The sequence below is a fragment of the Tyto alba genome, unplaced genomic scaffold (assembly GCF_018691265.1).
Source record: "Tyto alba isolate M040663 unplaced genomic scaffold, T.alba_DEE_v4.0 Super-Scaffold_2, whole genome shotgun sequence".
Classification (NCBI taxonomy): domain Eukaryota; kingdom Metazoa; phylum Chordata; class Aves; order Strigiformes; family Tytonidae; genus Tyto; species Tyto alba.
In genome coordinates, this window is record NW_024881282.1 from 58,576,265 (window position 1) to 58,597,444 (window position 21,180).

Sequence of the window (21,180 nt, forward strand, 5' to 3'; positions counted from 1 at the left end):
CATGTCTGGGGATTTCTGAGTTTCCTTGTTCAATAAAATAGGAATTTGTGTATATTTTTTACGAATAAATTCATCCCAAGTAATACACCAGATGTGTTACTCCTTTTCACTTGCAAATAGTCCACATTTAAACAACCACACATTACGATGGGTGGACAGTAGAAACTCTTCAGGTGCATAATGGTGGTGAATTAATGGGAAAAATGCTATAGTTTTGGTTTTTCTGTGTTCTTGGGAACAAATGTAGCACATATATAAATACTGAGGTACTTTAAAAACCTGCCTTAAAAATCTTCATCTTTCATCCTGGAAGCTGGCTTACACATCAGAAGATGAAGGAGGAGGCCTTCAGGTTCTACAGGAGTAGAAGTGCCCAGTCTCAAGAGGCTGGATGACAGTGCTTGCTTCGTGGCAGGGAGAGGCCACCGTCCCTCTGCAGAGCATGGCGAGGCTTGCACAGCACGTACAGAACAGCACAGGGCTCGTGCTCATGAAACTGGCCATGTGCTATACAGTCCTCATGTACAGGTGGGTCCCATCACCAGCACAGCGCTTCAGAGAGAGGGAGGTAAAGCAGAAGGCAGGCAGTGCTGCCAAAACACAGCCTCCCTCCCTGACTGCAGCAGCACAGCAAGCAAGGGAAAATGGGAACATGAATCACCCAGGGCTGGGGAGCAACATGGAGAATATGCAGCCAGTGTAACTAGTGGCCTAGTGCAACTAGGAGCAGCAAAGAAATTAAGTTATTCCAGCAGGACAGCTCAGCTTCAATTTGGCCTTGCTGTTCAGCAAGGCAGAAGAAATCTCAAATTGGGCATAGAAGTTACTGCAGAAAAGAAGAAAGCAATCAACTGGCCTAGTATGTGCTTCCCCAGAGCAGAATAATGTAGTTTTTACTGATAAGGATATCCTTTGAAGAATTGGGTACTGTTAAACCAGAAGGTCAATGTAATTTTCTAAGGTAGCTGGGTAGCAGCATCTCTGGTAAAAAAGACAGAGAGGAATAGGCAGGATAAAGCATCGTAGAGGACTGCATAAACCAGAGAAAAAGTACACTTGTTAATACAGAACCTTTACTGGGAATGCTCCAATTTGTACAGTTCCAAACAAAGGTAAAATAAAAGGAGAAACAGATGAAGAGAGAAACTAGTAAGAACACATACAAAACGAAGAGCAGGGGGTTAGTGTAGAAATTGTTCCTAGTTTGATGGCAACTCCATTTGGCTTTCTAACAAAGTAATTTCTGGATTGTGAGGACTTTGTATGTACATGTAGAAAAGGCTGTGATTAGTATCACATTCCCCTCCAGCTGAGCACATCATTTTACACATTAGTGTCATGATACAGAAGTACTAACAGCCATTGTAATTGTGTGCAAACACTTCCTTTAAAGACAGATAAAACTTTTACCTCCATACTGTGTAATGTCAGAAAAAGATTTGAAACAACCCATTACTGGGTTCTATTATTATAGAAAATAACAACTTAGAGATTAATGAAATACTTCTTTTATAGAGAGAGAGAGACAAAACCTTATCCTGTGGAAATAAATGAGGGAGACATTTTTTTACAGATAATATCTAAATGAGCCAGCAGTGCCTAAACCCAGCTTTAAACAGCTGCTCATCTTTTCAGATGAGTGACTTATGCTGCCACATTAAATTCTACATTTCACTTATTTCTGCTCAGCAGTATTAGAAAATAATGCTGAGTTACAGAATTTAAGCACAGAAAGGATCATTATGTCTTTCAATGTATATCCTATATCATCTAAATATCCCCTCATAAAATACAGTTTAAGTAGCCTTTCACTTAGTTTCTCGTTTACTGAACTGAAAAAGAAGGATTTTTCTAAAACATATTTTCCAAAATAGCTTGCAGCCTTGATTTAGAAACATCAGGAGTTTAAAAGCAAAAAATCAAGCAGATTTTCATGCTTCTGGAGAAGAAATTTTCAAATTGATCTTCTGTTAGAATTTCTCTCCCGATAAAGTTCTTAATTCAGCCACTCTACAGCTGGAGCCATAAGCACCAAATCTGATACTCTGAAACATTCACATGAACTTAGATGAAGGATCCTTCTAACATTTCCTACTTTGACAGAAGCAATATTTCTCCTTCCCACTAGCTTAATATAGGCACAGAGGACACACCAGGTAGCACTTTTCCAATGCCTACTTCTAAGAACTCTGTTGCCAACTCTCCATCTCTTGCTTCTAGGAACAGGCTTTGGAATACGGTGAAAGTAAAATATATGGCACTAATCTAAGGCAAGAAGTTTCTGACATTGAAGTCCTTCAAGTATTCTGAAAAGGGCACAGAGCATTTCAGTATGTAATAAGATGCACTATTTAACATATCTAAATTTATCTCTATATAAAGATGCCAAAAATGCAAGTGTTTGGTATGGTCATTGGCACTTAAAAGATACGTTCAAGTTAGTGAGTATGTGATTTTATTTGCCCTTTATATCTGTAGTAACAAATAAAACTGTTTATACATGCTTACAAACCTGCCAAATAATCACAATACAAACTGTACTTCTAATGAAACATCATTTAATGTATTGTCAGTAGATCTGAAGTCTGGAAGTCATAGAGTTCGAAGGAGAACAAAATGCCTGGTTGTACCAGGTTACACATCTGGAACCGTCTAGTCTGACCTCCCACTCATATCAGGACTGTTGCCAACCCTGGATGTCATCAGCTGCAGCTTTGCCTAGCTGAGTCACAGAAATCTCCAAAGGTGAAAACTGCACAGCCTCTCTGGGTAACCCGATTCAGTGCTGTACTACCCTCTGGGTGAAGTTTTTCCTCATGTCCAGTCTGATCCTCCTAAATTGCAGTTTCTGGACGCTGCCCTACATTGTATCTTCTGCCATTAACAAGACTTTGGATTCATCATCTTTGTAGTTGCTCTTTATACAATTATGTGCTTCTGTTAGACTGTCCCGCTCCACCATGCTAAACCTTGGTGTTTATTAAAGGAACTAGACTCTGTGACACTTCCTTAATACTAAACCAGAGCTGTGCACCTTCCTTGCTACCAAAGAGTGTTTCTGAAGTCCCTTGGACTTGCTACTGAAGTAACTCAAAAACCACCACTGCCTTTGTCAGAGAATCACTGGGTTTTGTTCTTGTAAGAGAGAGGCTTCATCAAAAGCTGTGTTACAGCAGATGTCTAACCCAGGTCTTCTGAATCACTCTCCTCACTAAGAAGAAAAGGAGTCTGTCTAGGTTAGGTGCACGAAACTGAGAGGTATGAGCATGCCACCACTCCAAGACATTCATAAAAAGTAAGATGGATTGTTAACTGCTGCACTGCAAAATACCACAAGGATTTGAATAAGGCAGTTCCACATCTTGCTACTGAAAATTAAAACATGTAAGAATTGTCATGACTAGAAAGTATTCCCTTCTTTATTCCTTCACCTCTGTGATCACGTCTGCAATCCTGTCTAGATTACTAAGGGGAAAAAATTAATGAGATGAGTCTTCCAAAGATTACTTTAAATCACTCTAAACACTACACGGCTGGCTTTGATTTCTCAAAGTAATTAAAAATACTGTATAAATATAGTTCAATAGTTAAATGTCCTACCAAGAGGTGAAAGCAGAATATGCATTTGTATTAAATTAAATCATTATGCATCAAAGGGATTGCACTGTCAAAGCAAAACACTAATCTTGGCATTCACTCTATGAGCTATGTGATTTTTTCTGTGATATTCTTTTTTGTTATGTTGCTACATTTAAGAATAAGAGAGTTAAATAACAATCTTTTGGATTTTTTCCATCTTCTTCTAATGGTAGAGTACCATGAATATAAAATACCAAGCATTTTGTTTCATAAAATGGGAGGAGTATAGTGTTCTTTTGTTGGTGTAATAAAAAACCTGAAAGTACGCGTATAATATATCTCAATGAATGGATAAATTAATGGAGAAGTATAGCTCAGCCAAACTGAGTTTGAATGTCTGACCTTTAATTCATTGATTAATTGATGGTCCTACTGCAACAATGGCAATCAAAAGCTTGTTGAATTTTTTAAAAAGGTATTTCTGACTGCATAGTGAAACAAAATTTAGTTTTCTTCTGCTGCTTAAACATTTTAAAAGTCAGTCATTGCTTGGTGGGTAACATCCAAACTGCTGAAAACAGTATATAAAGTATTTAAGGGCTTCAAAAGAAGAACTAATTCTTTGCCCATCAACTAAATATTATTCAGGCATTTCATAGTACACTTTTCTGAAGCTGGGAGTATAGGGTCAGCTCTAGTGAGTCTGACCAAAGGCCTGTCTAGCTCAGGACACTGACTTCAACAGCGATCTGTAACAGATGCAGTGGAATGGAAAAAAAAAAATCATGGCATGCAGAATACAACTTTCTTCTTACATTCTTTCCCACTTATGTAAAAGTAGCTCCTGAGCTACTCTCTAGCTTCTGTTCAGTAGCTCCTGAGCCAAAGGCTGCATATAGGACATAGTTTTAAATAAGGGCTGATAGACCAAGCCTCTGTAACCTTTTTCCTGCACAACATCCTGTCACAGGAAGATCCGCAATTTAATTTTGTGCCATGCAAAAGGGTATTATTTTGATAGTTTTCAGTCTGCTGCCTGCTAATTCTACTGAGTACCATCATTCTCATAATGTGAAGAAAAGTGAGTAATTTTTCCCTACTTACCTCTTCCTGTTGCTCATGACTACCTTACTAGCCATCCTTACTCCAGCTGAAGACTTCTTGCCTCTCTCACACACCTCACCAGGAATTCACTCCATAGCTGTATTACCCTCACTGATTTTTTCTATACTTTTACAATATATTTTTTTTAGTATATTATATTCAGGATCTTTACTTTCTGAGATCCAACAAGAATATATGTTTTCTGTGACAGTCACACCTTCCTATAGCATTCTTGCAAGCTTGGGGATAGCCAGCAAAATCTCCAACATGTAACAAGTTAAAACATGTAACAAGGTGTATGAAGTTGCTGTAGATTTCTTTTTTGAGACTGTTTAAGGGCACTGAGGGGTTCTCACGCCTTCATGTGACTGCAGTGGCCATCAGCGGGGATTTTGCAGGCAGCTCCCAAGCTCACACAGACAGGCATGTGGCAACTCAGAAGATGAGAGCAGAAGTTACATGGTCCTTTTCAAGACAGTGGCCACTTTTTCTGTTTCCTGATGCACAGCAACTACGGATTCCTGTCTTGTCAGTATTCTCTGATAATGAGTAACCTATCCTGCTCTTGTTTTGTATGATACTGTTCTTTTAAACCTCTGTTCTGTTCTAAATCCATGCAGACATACATCCAATTTCTAGCTATAAAGCTTGTCAAACACCATGACACAGCTTATTTACAAGCCTTATGGATAAAAATGAAATTTTGTTGTATTCGCACCTTGTGTGCATCCAGGCTTTCCCATATAAATAAACATAAATGACAAAATAAACACCGTAGGATAATGCAGACTAAGAAAATGTAACTAGATATGAAAACATTTCTGTAGTCTGTCGTACTCTTGAGTTTGAACACAAGAAAAAGAGAATAAATTGAAATTAAGGAGAATATGGTTTTTCAAGAAAATGTTTGTTGTCAAACCTTAGTCGTCAAAGCCAGTCTCGGAAGGAAGCAATAGCAATACCTTAGAACTGTGACGAAATGTGATGATGAAGGAAAATCAAGAGAAATATCAGAGAACCAAATGTGTTGTGTTAGGCAGGTTTATGTACCAGGTTAGAGGGAATTCTGAGTACTTGCTACTTAATTTTTGAGCCATCAGACAACAGCAAATGTGTTGTGAAAATTACTCTTCTTTTAGAGGGAACCTCGCTTGGAAACTTTATTTCAGTAGAAGCTTTTTGCTATATTCTTGTCACAGAAACATAACAGCTTCCTAGGTCAGTAACAGAGGACTGTCATGTCAGTTAGAGGACTGTTTTCATCAGCATTCCTTACGATTTTTACCTGTGTTCTTCTCTCTTATTATTACTACAACCACCTTTGCAACAGATGGACATTTTCAAATTGCAATCAAAAGATTTTGATTATACCACATGAAAAGTGAATGATCACCTGATTTACTTGATACTAATAGGTCCAATAAATATTAATGTCCCATTTAAATAATAATAAAAAACAAAATCAAAACATGAAATAATTAAAATGTTTGTATGAGTTACTACAGGCAAAAATTTTGCATTTTCCTTTGAAAAAGCTATGCTTCAAAGTAAATACTTGTTCAGGATCCTAAAACATGCCTCTGGCAAGTGGAATTCATGTGTATATACATGTGTGCAGTGAACACAGAGAAGCTCTAATTTTATTCTCTTGCTATAAGCATATACAATACATAAATTATTCTTTGTCTGTGTCACTATTTAAACTGAGCATTAATCCAATTTCATATCTGAAGGTGGAGATGCATAGTATCTTCCTTTTTTTCAATATTTTCCCAAATCAGAAGTTACCCTTCCCTCTTCACCACCCTGGATGAAATTTTCAAATTTGAGAGCTTGATTCTATTTTTCCTTACTGTGGCATAAACTAATTGCACTGAGGACAGTGTAGTTACACAAGTGAAGTGAGAAAAGAACCAATTGCCATACACTTTTAGTTCCTACTGATTGTGAGATTGCTTTGATTACATTAATATTAGCATTATGACAAAGTACTGCAATCCAAAAAGCGTGCAAGAGGCAAAAAAGTCTCAGCCTTTAATATATTTCAAAGAAAACAGATAAGCCTATTATTAGCCACTGAAACAGACTCTTTTGGTTAAACAAGTAGTTCCAACCTTCAGTTGGTTGTGGTACCTCAAGAATGAATTTTAAATTGTGTAGCTCATTAATTTACCATATTGGGCTTGGAAAATATCCCCAAGCCCCTAACTGTACAACAGGCACTGGCCAATAAAATACAACAGTTCATGACTGTATTTTACACTGATTATAGCTGTATGATGAAATGCAGCTCAGCGTATATACAGTGAATGATTTTATGATAAGCATTTATATTTCAAAATGTTCACTAAAAAGAAATGCATGTGAGATGGCTGTGTTTGGTGAATTTCCTTTATATCATTCTCAACTAAGACAGTGTATCCTGTATGAAGCTGACTGGTTATATGCCAGCAAAATTGCTGAAGGACATTTGCCTCCCTCTTCAGCACGTGACTGGGTTTTCTGTGAGAATGAAGAAGAAGAGGAAAACATAAAAGCAAGTTTCTCCCTTAGACAAGGCAATGAGCTAGAAATGACATATATTCCCAGCTTCTTTTACATATGACTTTCAAACATAATTTTGTTAGTTAAAATGTGCTATAGTTTTAATACCTAAGGGAAGACCTCAGGGCCAGTCAGGGTTCCTGAACTATATGTTCTTGTACTTAAATCTAATTCAGACTTAATTCAGCAAGTGTTAAGAATTGCTCAGAGTACATCTGTAACAGGCTGACAACATGGTAGCAACATGGTACAGCAACAGCAGCCACCCAAAACAAGGAAATGGTTTTGGTTTGCCAAAGGGTGCAATTCATACACCTGAAATATAGGCCAAAAGATGAGTTTTGGTGTCCTGTCTGGCACCCAGCTTCTGAGCCAGAAGACCTGAGGTCCCCTGTAGATCATGTCATACCTGTCAGTGTTGTGTGGATGTCCCTGGTAATCTGGGGCATCTCATGCTACAGGCTTTGTTTAAGGTTCTGAATTACACCCTAGATAACAACTGATTATAATGGGATCTTAGACACCTAACTCAGGTGTATTATGTAGATTACTTTGGATTTGATGCCTAGTGAACAACAAGAAAAGACCAATCTGGAAGACGCATGGGTTTTCTGAACATTCCTCTCTGGTGCAGCCTTTCACTTTGCTTAAGATCTGGTCATTCCTGGTCAGCATCCAGGCTATTTTGAACTCCTGCACTAGTTGCTTAATTTTTCCCATTTACTTATGCGGGAATTTAATTTTTTTGCAAACTGTGGAATCAGGTGACTAAAGGTCAAGTAAGACAATGGTGCTCTCTGAATTTGATAAGTTGCCTTATGTTTTGCCTTAGCTATTGTTTACATCTCTGTAAGTACCTAAATTCCATTTTGGCCAGTTGGCCACCAGAACACACATTTCTATCAAACTGGAACTTTTCTTTGCAAGTCTCTGAGAAAAATCATCACTACTTAAAAGCTTCTCACCACTCTATCACCCTTTTGGGGCAATTATTCTATACCTTGTTGCACTACTGGAAAATTTTGTTAAGAATAAAAATGAGCAGACATAATTTGACACGTGTAGGTGTTAAAACTACACTTCTTTTGCTCCTCGGAAAAATAATGTTTTGATGCCAGAAATAGCCTGAAATGCTTGCCCAATTATTTGTGTACTCTGTATTCCATAGAGATTGCTTTGCCTTTTGCCTCCTTTTCAATCTCCTGAGCCCAGGGAATGTTGCATTTATCTAGGCCTCCAGAGGCACAGTACTTCTCCATCTAGCTGAGGTATAGTAGAAGTTGTGGCTGAAAACTTGCCTGTATTATGGAAGACAAAGCAATATAAAACTCTGCAAACTAGCATTTGTAGAGTGCTAACTCTCCCAGAGGTGCTAATTCCATACAGGCACACTGGGGGCAGATCTCACTGACAAGACTGACCAGCTTGTGCCCAACATTGTCAAGACATTCTCATAGAAAATGATACACACAATTAGTAGAGTATATGCTAAATGGATTAAGAATTCAGTCACTGCCAGATTTCAAAACACAATTATTGAAGAATAGTCACTGAATTTCTAGTGTAATTCCACAGTGAACAGTAGAACACTGAACTCAATCCAATAATTTCCATCAAAAACAGAAGTAAACACCCAAAGAACTGTGTACATGAACCAAAGTGACAAAGTAGTAAAGAGCGATGACAACACATTCATATAGAAATCCAGACAGAATGGAAACTTAAGCCATTCAAAACAGCTGTGCTTTGTTGTAGCCACATGCAAAATTATACACCAGGGAAAAAAGAGACATGCCATACAGATCAGGATGGGACACTGTATCCTGGAAAGCCTGGATTCCAGGAAGCTTTTAGAGCTGGTGTTGGACAAACAAGATGAACACCATTTTATAGTCCAGCACAAGGAAATAAATGGCTAATGAAAACTTTTCATGAATAATGCTGGGAGTAGTAAGTGTAGGGAGGCGATAATATCTACGCAGATTGCTGTGTTGAAACAGTGCACATAGTTATAGTGTCTGCGGCCCTAAAAAATTCTCAGAAGTTGGAGACATGAAGAGAAGAGCTGCTGAAATTATTTAAGACTTCAAAAAAATGTTACCATGGAGAAATTCAAAGCGTTCAGTCTGTTTAGCATTTGATCAGTCACTTGACGGTTATATATACATTTCTTAATGGGGAGAACATATCAGGCACAAAAAGTCTCTTTAATCTGGACAAAAACTATACAAGGAAACAATGGCCAGACCCCAAACCCAGATAAATACTGATAAAAAAATTAGGCAAAAAAGAATATGTCAACAATGTAGGTGATTAATCATGAGAACAAAGTATCCGGCAAATGATGGATTCTCTGCCTCTAGATTCCATTTCCTCAAGAGTGGAATAGATGCTTCATACAAACAAAAATGGGGATACTCGTGAGTTCACAATAGGTAATAAAAACTGTACCTATTATTGAAAACCAGCAACTGGAGGTTCACTCCTTTAGGAATGAGCAGCTTCTCCCACAGTACATAAATAGCACAGCATAGACATTGCTTTTTTAAAAAGACACAATATTGGTTGCACTGATTGTGTGACAAGAATACTGTTGATTTTTAATCCTTACTATTCCTCAAATTAATTTTTTAATTCAAAAGACAAGAATACAACGCAAGTGTTTAAAACATAACTTTGTAAAGATACTATCCAGGTCCCTGATGTTTATTCATATGTCCTACTTCATAAACTGTGTGCTAAGACGCTACTTAAATTACAAAACTAACAGGAAAAAAATGTGCGGACCATGTCTGAGCTCTTATTTAGTCAACACTGGGCACTAGTTGAAAGCCTGAGCTATGCTCCCTTCCCCTCTTCACCAATCATCCAGACCACTTTTAAGTTGAGCATGTTGCATTTCTCATTGCTTATTTATCCCCTTGTGTCACAGCTCCCCTCTCCCCTGAAAAGTGGAACTTCCCTAGCAATTGGTTTGTGGATCACTGTGGACCCCTCACTTTTCTCAGTTACTTTTCCCAGTGGCAGCTGACAAAGGACTGAGATACAGAGGTAACAGGTACTAGGAACTATAGGATTACTGCAAGCTGACATCTTGAGCCTGAGGCCCGCACCGTACATTTATGCTTGTAGGACACTGCTAGAAGTGGCAGCCTAACTGGGGGCACCCGTAGAAGCAGTCTGATATTTGGAGGATTGGCCAGTGCTTCCAGGATAGAGCTGGACTGCTGCTAAAGTGTCCTGTATGCATTATGAGTCTTCAGAAATTTTAAGATCAACTCTAATTCTATTCTCAGTGCAGTCACTGCTGAAGACCTCTCGAATTTTGGATGGGAATCGTGTGCCCACCTCTGGATAGTGTACAAGAGGAAAATACTCAGTCCAAGATTTCCAAGGAGCATGGGAAATAAGAAGGGAAGTTATCTTCTCACCTGAAATTTTTATTTGAGCTACTTCTCCATCTCCTCCTTCACTGTGTGCTCGGACCTCAACAACATATTCACCATCACTGGGGACTGGGACCTCTATTGTATGCTTTCCAGTTGAAAATAACTTGCCTTCATGTTGTCCATCTGGTCTATAAAGTACCTAGGAAAGTGACAGTAAGTATAGTTATTGAAATGCTACATTTCCATGAAAACACAGTTACAGTGTATCAATGAAAAAGTATTAGGTTTTTATTTATCTATGAAGCTTCTATATAGCAAAACTTAGTGGTTGATACTACTTTTTCCATTTTTACATAGGATGAATCTAAACAGGATGTTTCCTCATTGTTTTCTGTGTTATAAAATTATGCCACCTTTTGAAATATAATTTCAGCCCTTACTTTCGAAATATATAATTAAATAATGGAGGATAATAATGCAGGGTGGCAAAGAGCATCAAATAAAAATCTTAGAATTCACCTGGGTTTTCTGACATAACATTTATTGCCATTTTAATAAATGAAACAATTATTAATTTTATTATTAACACTCAAGGATGTTAAACTACTGCAAATGTGATAGTATGTGTCCTGTGGGACCTTTAGAAAAGATCTCCACTCCTTATGGAATAATCTCTGTGAAGCACTATCAGCAATTCCCAGGTAGTAGTTCAACCCCTCAAGCAAAATTTGTACATGTAGAACATGACACTAATTTTCTTACTGCCAAGTAAGCAGCAATGTTAAACAGGAACTAATTGTTGAAGCTTTCTATATGCCCTGTAGTTAGTACATACAATTGCTCTAGTTATACAACAATTGCATCTGACAAGGTTAAATGTCCCTTCCTTTCCTCTATCTTCCCCGACTTTAAAGAACTCATGTTCCAGGAACTGTACCTCCCATGGAGATGGGAAAGGAAAGCTGGAACAACGTATACTGGTATAAGGAAAAAACTATTGAAGTGTGCAATATTTTGAAGCATTATTTTTAGACAATAGAAGATAAATGTATTCATATGGGAAATCAGGTTGCTGCAGTCACTGATCTAAACTTTGCCGCAATATGGCTTACCACCCAAATGAACTTCAGTGCCCCAATATTTTCTCATCATATTGACTAAGCCCACTGGCTTTGCCCTAAGCCTACTAAATGTCTCTGATCTCTGAGCACACTTTCATCTTTAACATGCAACTACATTTAAGTGTAATTAAGGACAAAAATTTATCACTATCTATAAAATCCACCTCATGTAGCATACACAAAGATAAAAAGTATTTTCATAGATCATACTTTGTATCCTTCAACTGCAGACTCATTTGACATTGCCTTCACATGATCCCAGGTGATGATGTACCTTGAACCAGATCTTACAGAACTGATAATTCTTGGACGTTGGCTTGGAGCTGAAAAGCAACATATGTATGATGTGCACATAAATGAGATTTCATAAACGTGCAATGACATTTTTATTAAGACATGTAAAAATCTAAAAAGGGAAATTAGGTTGATCTTTGTATGATTAAGGAATCGTCGCCTTCCTGGAATGAACTGCTACAGCTCCAGCCAGGCAATTTTGGATAGCTTCTGCAGTGGCTGCTTTGTGGGTTTGCCTTTCTGTCTTGACAGAATGGATGTGGCCAACATCACCCTTCACTATGTCGCTGACCATGTGTGTTTGCTGGCATGCAGCTATGTTAAGAACCTCCCAGAAATGTATCTTAAGTCATATTTATTCATTGAGATTAAATATTTAATTAACCATTTAAATGCATTTCTACAACATTTAATTCGGTAGAAACCAGAGTATCCCACTGCAGAAACCATTAATTATATTTCACACAATAAACTTATAAAATGGAGTCTTATTCAACTCAAATGAACCCTGCTGGTGCAAGTTGCACAATACTCTATTTACTGACAGAAATCCTCAAGTTAGTTGTATATATTTTTAGCCCATATAACTGTGTTTTAAATGATGTATTTCTTAATTGAACATTGCTTAGCATATGTTAGTGCTAGGTATCATCATTAACCCAGGAGCTATATTCAGAAACCTATTATGGCATGTAAATTCAAGGGTGTGATTCAGATCACCCACTTTTCAAGGCTGCCTGGTCCTGGTTCCCTCTACTGTTAATGAAAATGGCAACTTGTCACATTTTAATTGTCAGAATACAATCCTTCTTGTTATTGGTTAAACAGAAAGAGAGCATATAGCTGCTTAAGTAATAGCTGGTCTGAATTGCCCATCATTTGTAGTATCATGTCTAGCTTTGAGCACCCCAGCACTAGAAAGACATTGGTAATCTGGAGTAAGTTCAACAGAGGTCCACTGACCTTGTGGGGAGCTGGAGCACTTGCCCTGTGAAGGAACTGCTTTAGAGGGGATCTAAGAGCCCCCTGTCTGTTCTTACATGGAGATTATCAAGAAAGATCAAGGCTCTTCAAAGTGGTATGACAGGAGGATGAGTGACAAAAGGCAGAAATTTGATTAAAAGAGGCTTAAACTAGTTGCTGAGAAAAAATCAGGCAGTGGAACAGGATTCCCAGAGAGGGTGTTGTGCAGTCTCTGTCCCTGGAGGTTTTCAATATCCAGCTGGATAAAGACCTGAGCAACCTGGTCTGAGCTTGTAGCTGACCCTCCTTTGAGTCCATCATCTTAGTCTCCTCACCACATTTTGTAGGATATCCACATTGTACATGGCAACAAGAGATAAAGAACCAGTACTACATAAAGGGCAAACATGGGGTGTATGAATGAGAAGCCACATTTGAAAACATGATGGACATGATGCAACATGCAATAATGAAGTACATGACATTATACTTAACCTAATGCTCCATTTACTTACGTGCTTTCCTGGTAATAATATCGATGGTTCTACTGGGAGGTCCATAGCCTGCACTATTGAAGGCAGAAACATCAACGTGGTAGCGAGTATTAGGCTTCAGGTTTTCCAACTTGGTTGAGTATTCTTGATTGCTGACTTGTACCCGCTGTGCAGCTGCTTCTTTATCATGAGCAGCCCAGTAACGAATCTGTAAGCAAGCAAATTGAAGGATTAAATTTAACATATTTAGTCATAAAGTTTATAAAAAATTATATATGCTGGGTATATCTATACTACATACTCTGGATAATAAGTGACCTATAAGAAATCCAAGAACAATAGCATGGAATTCCTTCTACAGCCTATGATTTTAAGCAAGTTGTATACAGACATAAAGAAATAAAAACAAATTCAGATTTTATTATGAAAATTTTTCTCACAGTGGTTTAAATTGTTCTCAGCTAAGTCATGAGAAGTCTAATAGATGGATAATGCCTTCAGAGAACAAGACTATTTACTTGCTGCTTTGTTTGAGCATTTTACTCTGAACTTTAATGTTTTCCTACACTACAGTGTAGACTAAATTCTGCTAATGTTTTCACAATATTTTGTTTAAAATATCTTACAAAAATAATCCTTTTGTATGTCTGTCTAGGGTATGAGAAGTATTCAGTCATGTTATCTGTGTGTGCAGGTCTAGATACGTGTACCTAACAACTTCTAAAGTTCTTTGGCTAAATTCAATCAGATTTCATAGTACAGTATGACATTTGTCAAAGTAGATGAGAAAGAACCAGAAAGTGCTTAAACTATGGGAAAAGCATTCATGTAAGCTTGTAACATCTTAAAATCCAAAGTTAATTAACTGTACATAGAAATTCTGTGAGATTTTTTCCCAATAAATTATTCCATTCTACTTTAATACAAAGCACCAGTTTAAAAGAGAGTAATTCCTATGGTGTGATGCCATTCCACAGGGTCCATCACATACACAGGGTCCTTTTCTGCATGGCCTTATGAGATGCAAATGAGAGTAAAACATTGTCAATCTCCAGGTTTTGTCTGGTTTATAACCATTTGCATAAGACTAAACTATCGCATTAACCTGAAAGACTGGAAAACTGTGCCCACTACATTTTGGTTTTGAATGGTTTTACTCTCAGTATTTCCGCTCGGCTTCTGCCTGTCTTCATAATGGTTTCTGGATATGTTACATGAGAATCTTTTAATATTTTTTAAGAAGAGGTTAATGTTGGTAATTTCAGGCTCTATGAAAAATCTTGCATTGTAAGATTTGACTGTTATTTTATCTTTTAAATAGCAACTGCTTTAATCTCGTGTTCTGCTGACATTAGATTTCCTTGGAAACTTCATTTAAGGAGAAGGCAAGAGTGGGTGAGTTTGTCAAGGTGTTAATATCACAGTTCTCCTCTTTAAAAATTATGGGTACAACCCCTGTTCGACAAGGCTTTATTTTCTCTTGTTCACATTTAAATTAAACTGTTTAATAAAAATATTTATTTCTTTTACCTCAGAGCACATACTATTGCTGAATGAGAAGAGGTACAGTAAAGGATTTCTCTTCACTTACTTCAAATGTCTTTGGACACAGTAACAGCCACTATCACTACACAGAGGTTACTCTCATTTAAATACTGAAGTCTCCTGTCAATATTTGTTGCCCCAGTTGTGCCCTGATTATTATAAAGGTGACAACATCTTAATGGCTTTTCTCACCATTTCCTGGTGTAGAGAGAACCACATTGTATCTGCAGTCCAAACTGGCTCTCATTTTTAAATACATATGCATACCTGTCTTTCAGCAGGTGCAAACAGGTAAATTTTAGTTATATAAATGTATGCCTTGCACTGTGTTTTGGAAGCTTAATCCAGTAGCATCCTAAACATCAGTTTGCTGTAATCTAGGCACTCACACTCATGAAATTCCCACTTATCAAGGTGGCTATTGTACTAGAGTCAACAGCCTTTGCCCCCAAATGAGTGAGGAATGTGCACCCAATCCGTCCTGCAGATCTGCTGATTCTCCAGCAAGGTGGTAACCTCCACTTGATGAATGGTTTAAAACTGTTCAGGATCTGAAAATGTTGGACTTATGTCAGCTGAAGGTTTGATTATGATCTCCAAGTCAGAATTTTTTTCATTATTATAATTAACAAACTGCTGTAGATAAACTACTGTTGTTGAATGCAACCAGCTTTATACCATAAACTGTTAACTAGAAGTGGCTGACTCAAACTGAGAGGGCGTGTACATCAGGAGCTAGAGGACGTCATGTCTATCTCTGTCCCTTAGTTCAGACAAGTCTCTAGCCTGCAGCAAAGGGATGTCTGTGAAGTTCCAGGTAGCCAAAAGTTTATTAGCTATGACAGGACCAATGGTAGCTTTGTTGTTGATATTAACTGGCCATCGAAGACTAATTAATTCATTTTTAGTATGTTCTGTTATGTTAATTAAGTACCTGCTTTACCTAAAGATGGCAAACACACTTTATATGAAACTTTTGCTCATCAAGGGGTATAGGCTGGCAACCTTTGAATACCTCTGACTTGCAAAACTTTCTATAATCCTACTGTTCATTTGCACTACAGTGACGCTAAAGGCGTAATATAGCAAGTAATATACAGCATCAAACACAGCAAGCGAGAACAATGAATAAAAATGTAAATTACTTCACTGACAGCATATTACATTTCACGCAGAAGTAATATAATTTAAAAATGAAATTAAATTTAAATCCCAAATATTATTGTTCTTGGCTGTAATGTTGTGGACTTTACTACTCCTGTAATGTGTGAGCTGTGTGTCACACACTCAGAATGTTCTTTACCTCTTCATTTAATATAGTCATATCTACATATTTGGATCATTGTAACTACTCTTGGAAAAGAAAAAAAATTGAAGATGACTCCATTGAGAGCTAAGAAAAAGTACTGTCTTCTTTACACTATTCCTACATATCTCTTCTCACTTATTATTTAAATCATTTAAAAGTCTCTTGAAATAACTTAGAAATTTCTTTTATTCTTTTGATTCTGTGGAAGTGGTATCTAGAATTAAATGCCCCGTTGCTTCAAGAAGTAACATTTCCCCACTTTGTTCAGTAGCCCCTCTCTCTTTCTTAAAGAGCTTGGATAATAATCCTGGACAGTCTTGTTTTTTCCAGGTGCTCTGCATTTACCTTGTTAGGGTAATCCATAGGTAATAAATCCCCAGGGGACATGGGAGATATTTCACCCCAGTTCTAGAGTTTGTTGTAGGAGAAAAGTGAACAGTAATCTGTGGGAAGGAATGCCTTAGCTATTATGAATTAGTGCAGCCCTCCATGCTGAAATCTGGGAAAAACACTCTCTTCCATGCTCCTCTCCTCTATTGAAAATTTAATATACTGAAATACATCAGAAGGTGTTTCTGTAAGTTTCATGAAATAATAGATCTCATATTCATGACACTTTTACATAGGAAAGACATAAGAGGTGCACTTCACTCATATTAAGAAAGAATGTTAATGGTGCATTTCAGTAAACGAGGGACAATGGTGGTGAGTAGTGATAAATTACTTTAACAAAATAAACATTTATCTATTGCATAGAAGCAGCAGGGAATTTGGATAGTGTCTTTGGTATTGCAAACACTGAAGAACTGGGGCTTTTAGCAGGCTATTGGAAGAACTCATAAATCTTAAATTCTCTATATGGATGGAGATAGTTTCCATACTTTATCTCTTCTTTAAGTGTGAGCTGAGGATACTCCTCTGTAATGGCAAAACGTATCAGTTCACACTCATTACTATGAGGGCAGTCATCTTGACATTATGCATTAGTGTCAAGAAAATCTGACTCCTTCTGCTGTGAAAAGCATTGTGTCACAGGTGAAATACCTTCAGGTACTCTGCTCAGGGTACTCCCACCTCTTAAACTCTAGCATTTAAAAGGTCAGTTATGCAATTTTCAGGTAATAAAAAAGACCAGAATGAAACTGAGAAGGTGTTCTGGTGAATGAGAGATTTTTACTAAAAAATTTTTACTAAAAAATTGCTGCTGAGCAGCAATTAAAATAGAAATATTGAAATATTTCTTGATGCCAATAGAGACAGAGCCTTCTAGACATATTCATATTCACATTAATTCTCCAGCCTTCCTACCCCACTCCCTATCACAACTCTCAACACCCACTGCCATGCTCTATCAGCCTCTCCCAGCACTCCTTGCTGCTCTCTCCACATCCACCCCAAGTTCCCTGGTGCGTGCCTGCCAAGTCCCTGTTCCGATTATTTAAGGTGTTCAGGCTTTGTGCCCAGTTTCTGTGTAGACTGTCCAGCTCGGGAGTGCAACACTGCTACATGGCTGGCTGGTTTGAGCTCACAGATCTGGGCACTCCACCCAGCTCTCAATTATGACCATGGATTTGTCTGCCCTATTCTAGTTTCACAGTTCTTATAAAACACCAAACCAGTGGTCTGCTTTAGTAAATTAGGAGTTACCGTTGATGTCAGTGTCTTAATTTTAAACCCCAGTGTCCTCTGCTTGCAATTTTAAAACTTTATGTGTGTACTGTGTAGAATCAAGCTTTATATGGGACGCCGTGCTAGTTCCTCTTGAAATTTTCACTATGATCTTGTTACAGTATCCCAAAAGTTTTACATAAATCTCATGGAGACAGAAACAGAGATCAGGAAATATAGAAACAAGCACTGCTAATTAAAAGAACATTTATTCATAGATTTCAGTTATAAAAATACATTCTGTGAGGTTACTCCACATTTGTATGTGCTCATTTTGGAACATAGAGGCTGCTATCAAGCAGCCAACAACTTAAATCACAAAGCAAGTCGCTAACAAACTAAGGCCCAAATCCTGATTTTGGAGTGCAGCCAAAGTAAGCCAGCTGTACACTGCAGAGTCTGTCAGCATCCACTGTGTGTGGATGATGTCAAGACTTCCCTGCTGGAGTATGACGTGGCCATTTCTGGTTGCATCCTACCCTGTGGCTGTTGTCATCTTTGTACAAGGACAAGAACAATTTTTACTGGTAGTTCCACTTAGTCTTGGACCAGATGAACATACCTTGAAGCTCTTTTTCAAGTGGGAAATAGAAACCATGAACAAGGTCTGGCACAATAACATTGTCTCTGTTATACTGGATTCTGGATTCGTCACACAGTCCCACTTACTATATGATTTGTGGGTGAGTTATATTAACTGCTGATAATTTAAATAGGCCATGAGTTAGTTACAATTTCATGTCTGTGTTGACAATTACACCCAAAACTTAATTTCAGTATGTTTTGAGAAGGTAGTGATAGGCATTCAATTACGTAACATAGGCAACTTTCTTTTATGAAATAATGATGTCTTTTTTCAGTTGAATAGTGAGCACATACGTTTGTTAATATATTTCAGTAATGAAGTAAATAGCACCAAAAATAATCTGTTTCTCATCATGTGAAACCTGTACAGCAAACTAAAGAGAAGTGAATCCTAAGAGACAGAATGCTAGAGTAGGAATTATTCTTGAATTTAACTACCAAAATTAAATGACTGAGAAGATACACAGTGTCACCTCTAAACTCACCTGATATCCTTCCACAGATTTATCAGAAACATGGTGCCAAGAAACAGACATTTCAGAGGATGATAAAACTTTTACGCTCACATCTGTAGGTATTTCAGTTGGAGCTGGAAGATGAAACACATGTTAAACATCCATTCTTATCCAGTGATATTGTTATACTCACTTACAAGGGTTCTTCTCACTTCAATGTTTTGTATTATTTTCTTGGTATCAGGAAGCCATGTGTGTTAGTCTTTAATCTGGTTTTACTTGAAAACACTTTAAATTTGGTGATGATCTGTATGGGAAATGACTCCATAAAAACAAAGCAATGATTCTATTATTTGGCTTAGACTATATATTTTTATGCTTCAACAGATTCCATTCTGAAATGTGTGTAAATTAAAAACAGTTTTTGATAAACAGAATGAAGCATACTAAATTGGACAGCAGCACACAGATTATATACATAGGATTTTTTAAACAAGTTACACACAAATAGTCATGTGTGAAATAATCCAGGAGCACTCTTCTATCAGGCATACATCACAGAGCTGATTTTGCTTGTGTTCTTAGTTCTGGACAGCAGCCAATGCAGAATACAGACCATTATAATGTTATATGTTTTTATTCAGGGCTTAGAACATTAAATTCTAGTTTCATTATAAGAAGCTGTTAATTTCACTGCTGCTTACATTTTAAGTGAGGTAAGGAATTTAAAAATGCATAAACTTAACAATGTCTATAAAAGATAAAGTTTTCCAAGCTAAGAACAGTTGCCTGTCACGAATCTTTTGAAACAAGTTGCAACAGACAGGCATGGCAGCCTGAGCTGAGGAAAGCTTTCATATACTTGATCTTCCAAGTGGGCATCTAGTCAACTATGCATCAAAACAGCCACTGTTAAGAAAAAAATCAGTTACATCTCTCATGAAAAGTATCCTAGGTAACAAAATAATCTTATATGCAAAGTTACCTTTTGTAATTGTCTTTCAATGACTGTTAATAATGCAAATGTATAATTAAAAAATTATACATTATTACAAAATTGTTTTCACAATGACAGGAATTTAGATAAGCAAGAGGCCTGTGCACTCATTACTAGCAATCATTACTCACTACTAGCAATGGCAGATATGACTAGTAGTTGTCAGATATGGAATCTGGCTGAAAACATGTGGGAACACAGAAATTCCCCAGCCTCTAAAGTGAATAAAGATGCCCACGGTTCTAACCAGACACACAGATATATTACAAAATACACAACTTAGTGGAAGTGCTGTCATTATATTTATGTATGTATATATATTTATACATGTCTATATGGAATATTGTATGACCATGTTGCTTTAAAATCTCATTAATACTTTTGAAAAGTTGTGTTGTATGACAGTAGTATTATCACTTGCTGATTCATGGTACAGAAGTACAGGTGGAATAGATGCGATCATTTAGTCTGTTCCTAAATCAGTGTCAGACTCTTCATTACATCAATTAAGAAATTTGCCAAAATGTTTCATATTGAAAAGTTCCAACTGTCAGGGATTTTGCTGATACAATTCTCTAAACAATATTTCATCTGATTATGCTTATGAACGCCAAATAATTTATATCCCTATTTGGTATTTATGTTCTATAAATATTTTGCAGTCTCTCCTTAGCCAGAAAAATGACATCAGCTGCTTTTCTCCAGCCTTCTAATTCAGTAATTCTACCAATAGAAAAAGCAACCATGTGGGCCCCACAATATGTTCTCTTTGCTGAAAACATAGTGGTCATCACACAGTTATCTTCAAAGCATAACTATACAAAATTAAGGCTGGGAGCTCGTAAGTATGCTATAAGGTATGGAGGTGACTTTGCACAAGTTCTGATGCCAGCAGAAAACGTTGCAGAGTGTTTTCTGAAATAACTTCCATCATATCTGTTGGGAAAATTCCTTCTAACCTGCACTGCAGCTCCCGGATTTGATATGGTCAGTAGTCAGGGTTACAGCTCTGCACAGGAGCTGTGAGCACTACTGGTAAGGTTTGGGGCACCATGAATCTGACTGTTTTGGTGACTCTTGTTCTTGAAATCAAAGAAAAGAAGGTTCACTGAGCTTCTATTCACTTTGCTGCC

At 37.3% G+C, this 21,180-nt stretch overlaps 1 protein-coding gene across 1 annotated transcript in view; it reads right to left on the reverse strand.

Moving 5' to 3' along the window:
• The window catches only part of CNTN1 (contactin 1), a 261,654-nt gene that overhangs the window by 9,942 nt on the left and 230,532 nt on the right, over positions 1-21,180 (reverse strand). Inside the window, exons 21-24 of the mRNA XM_032999800.2 lie at positions 19,081-19,184; positions 13,510-13,696; positions 11,948-12,060; positions 10,659-10,815 (exon numbers count right to left, since the gene is read on the reverse strand). Of these exons, the coding sequence (XP_032855691.1) occupies positions 10,659-10,815; positions 11,948-12,060; positions 13,510-13,696; positions 19,081-19,184 (561 nt within the window). The remainder of the gene's footprint in view (positions 1-10,658; positions 10,816-11,947; positions 12,061-13,509; positions 13,697-19,080; positions 19,185-21,180) is intronic.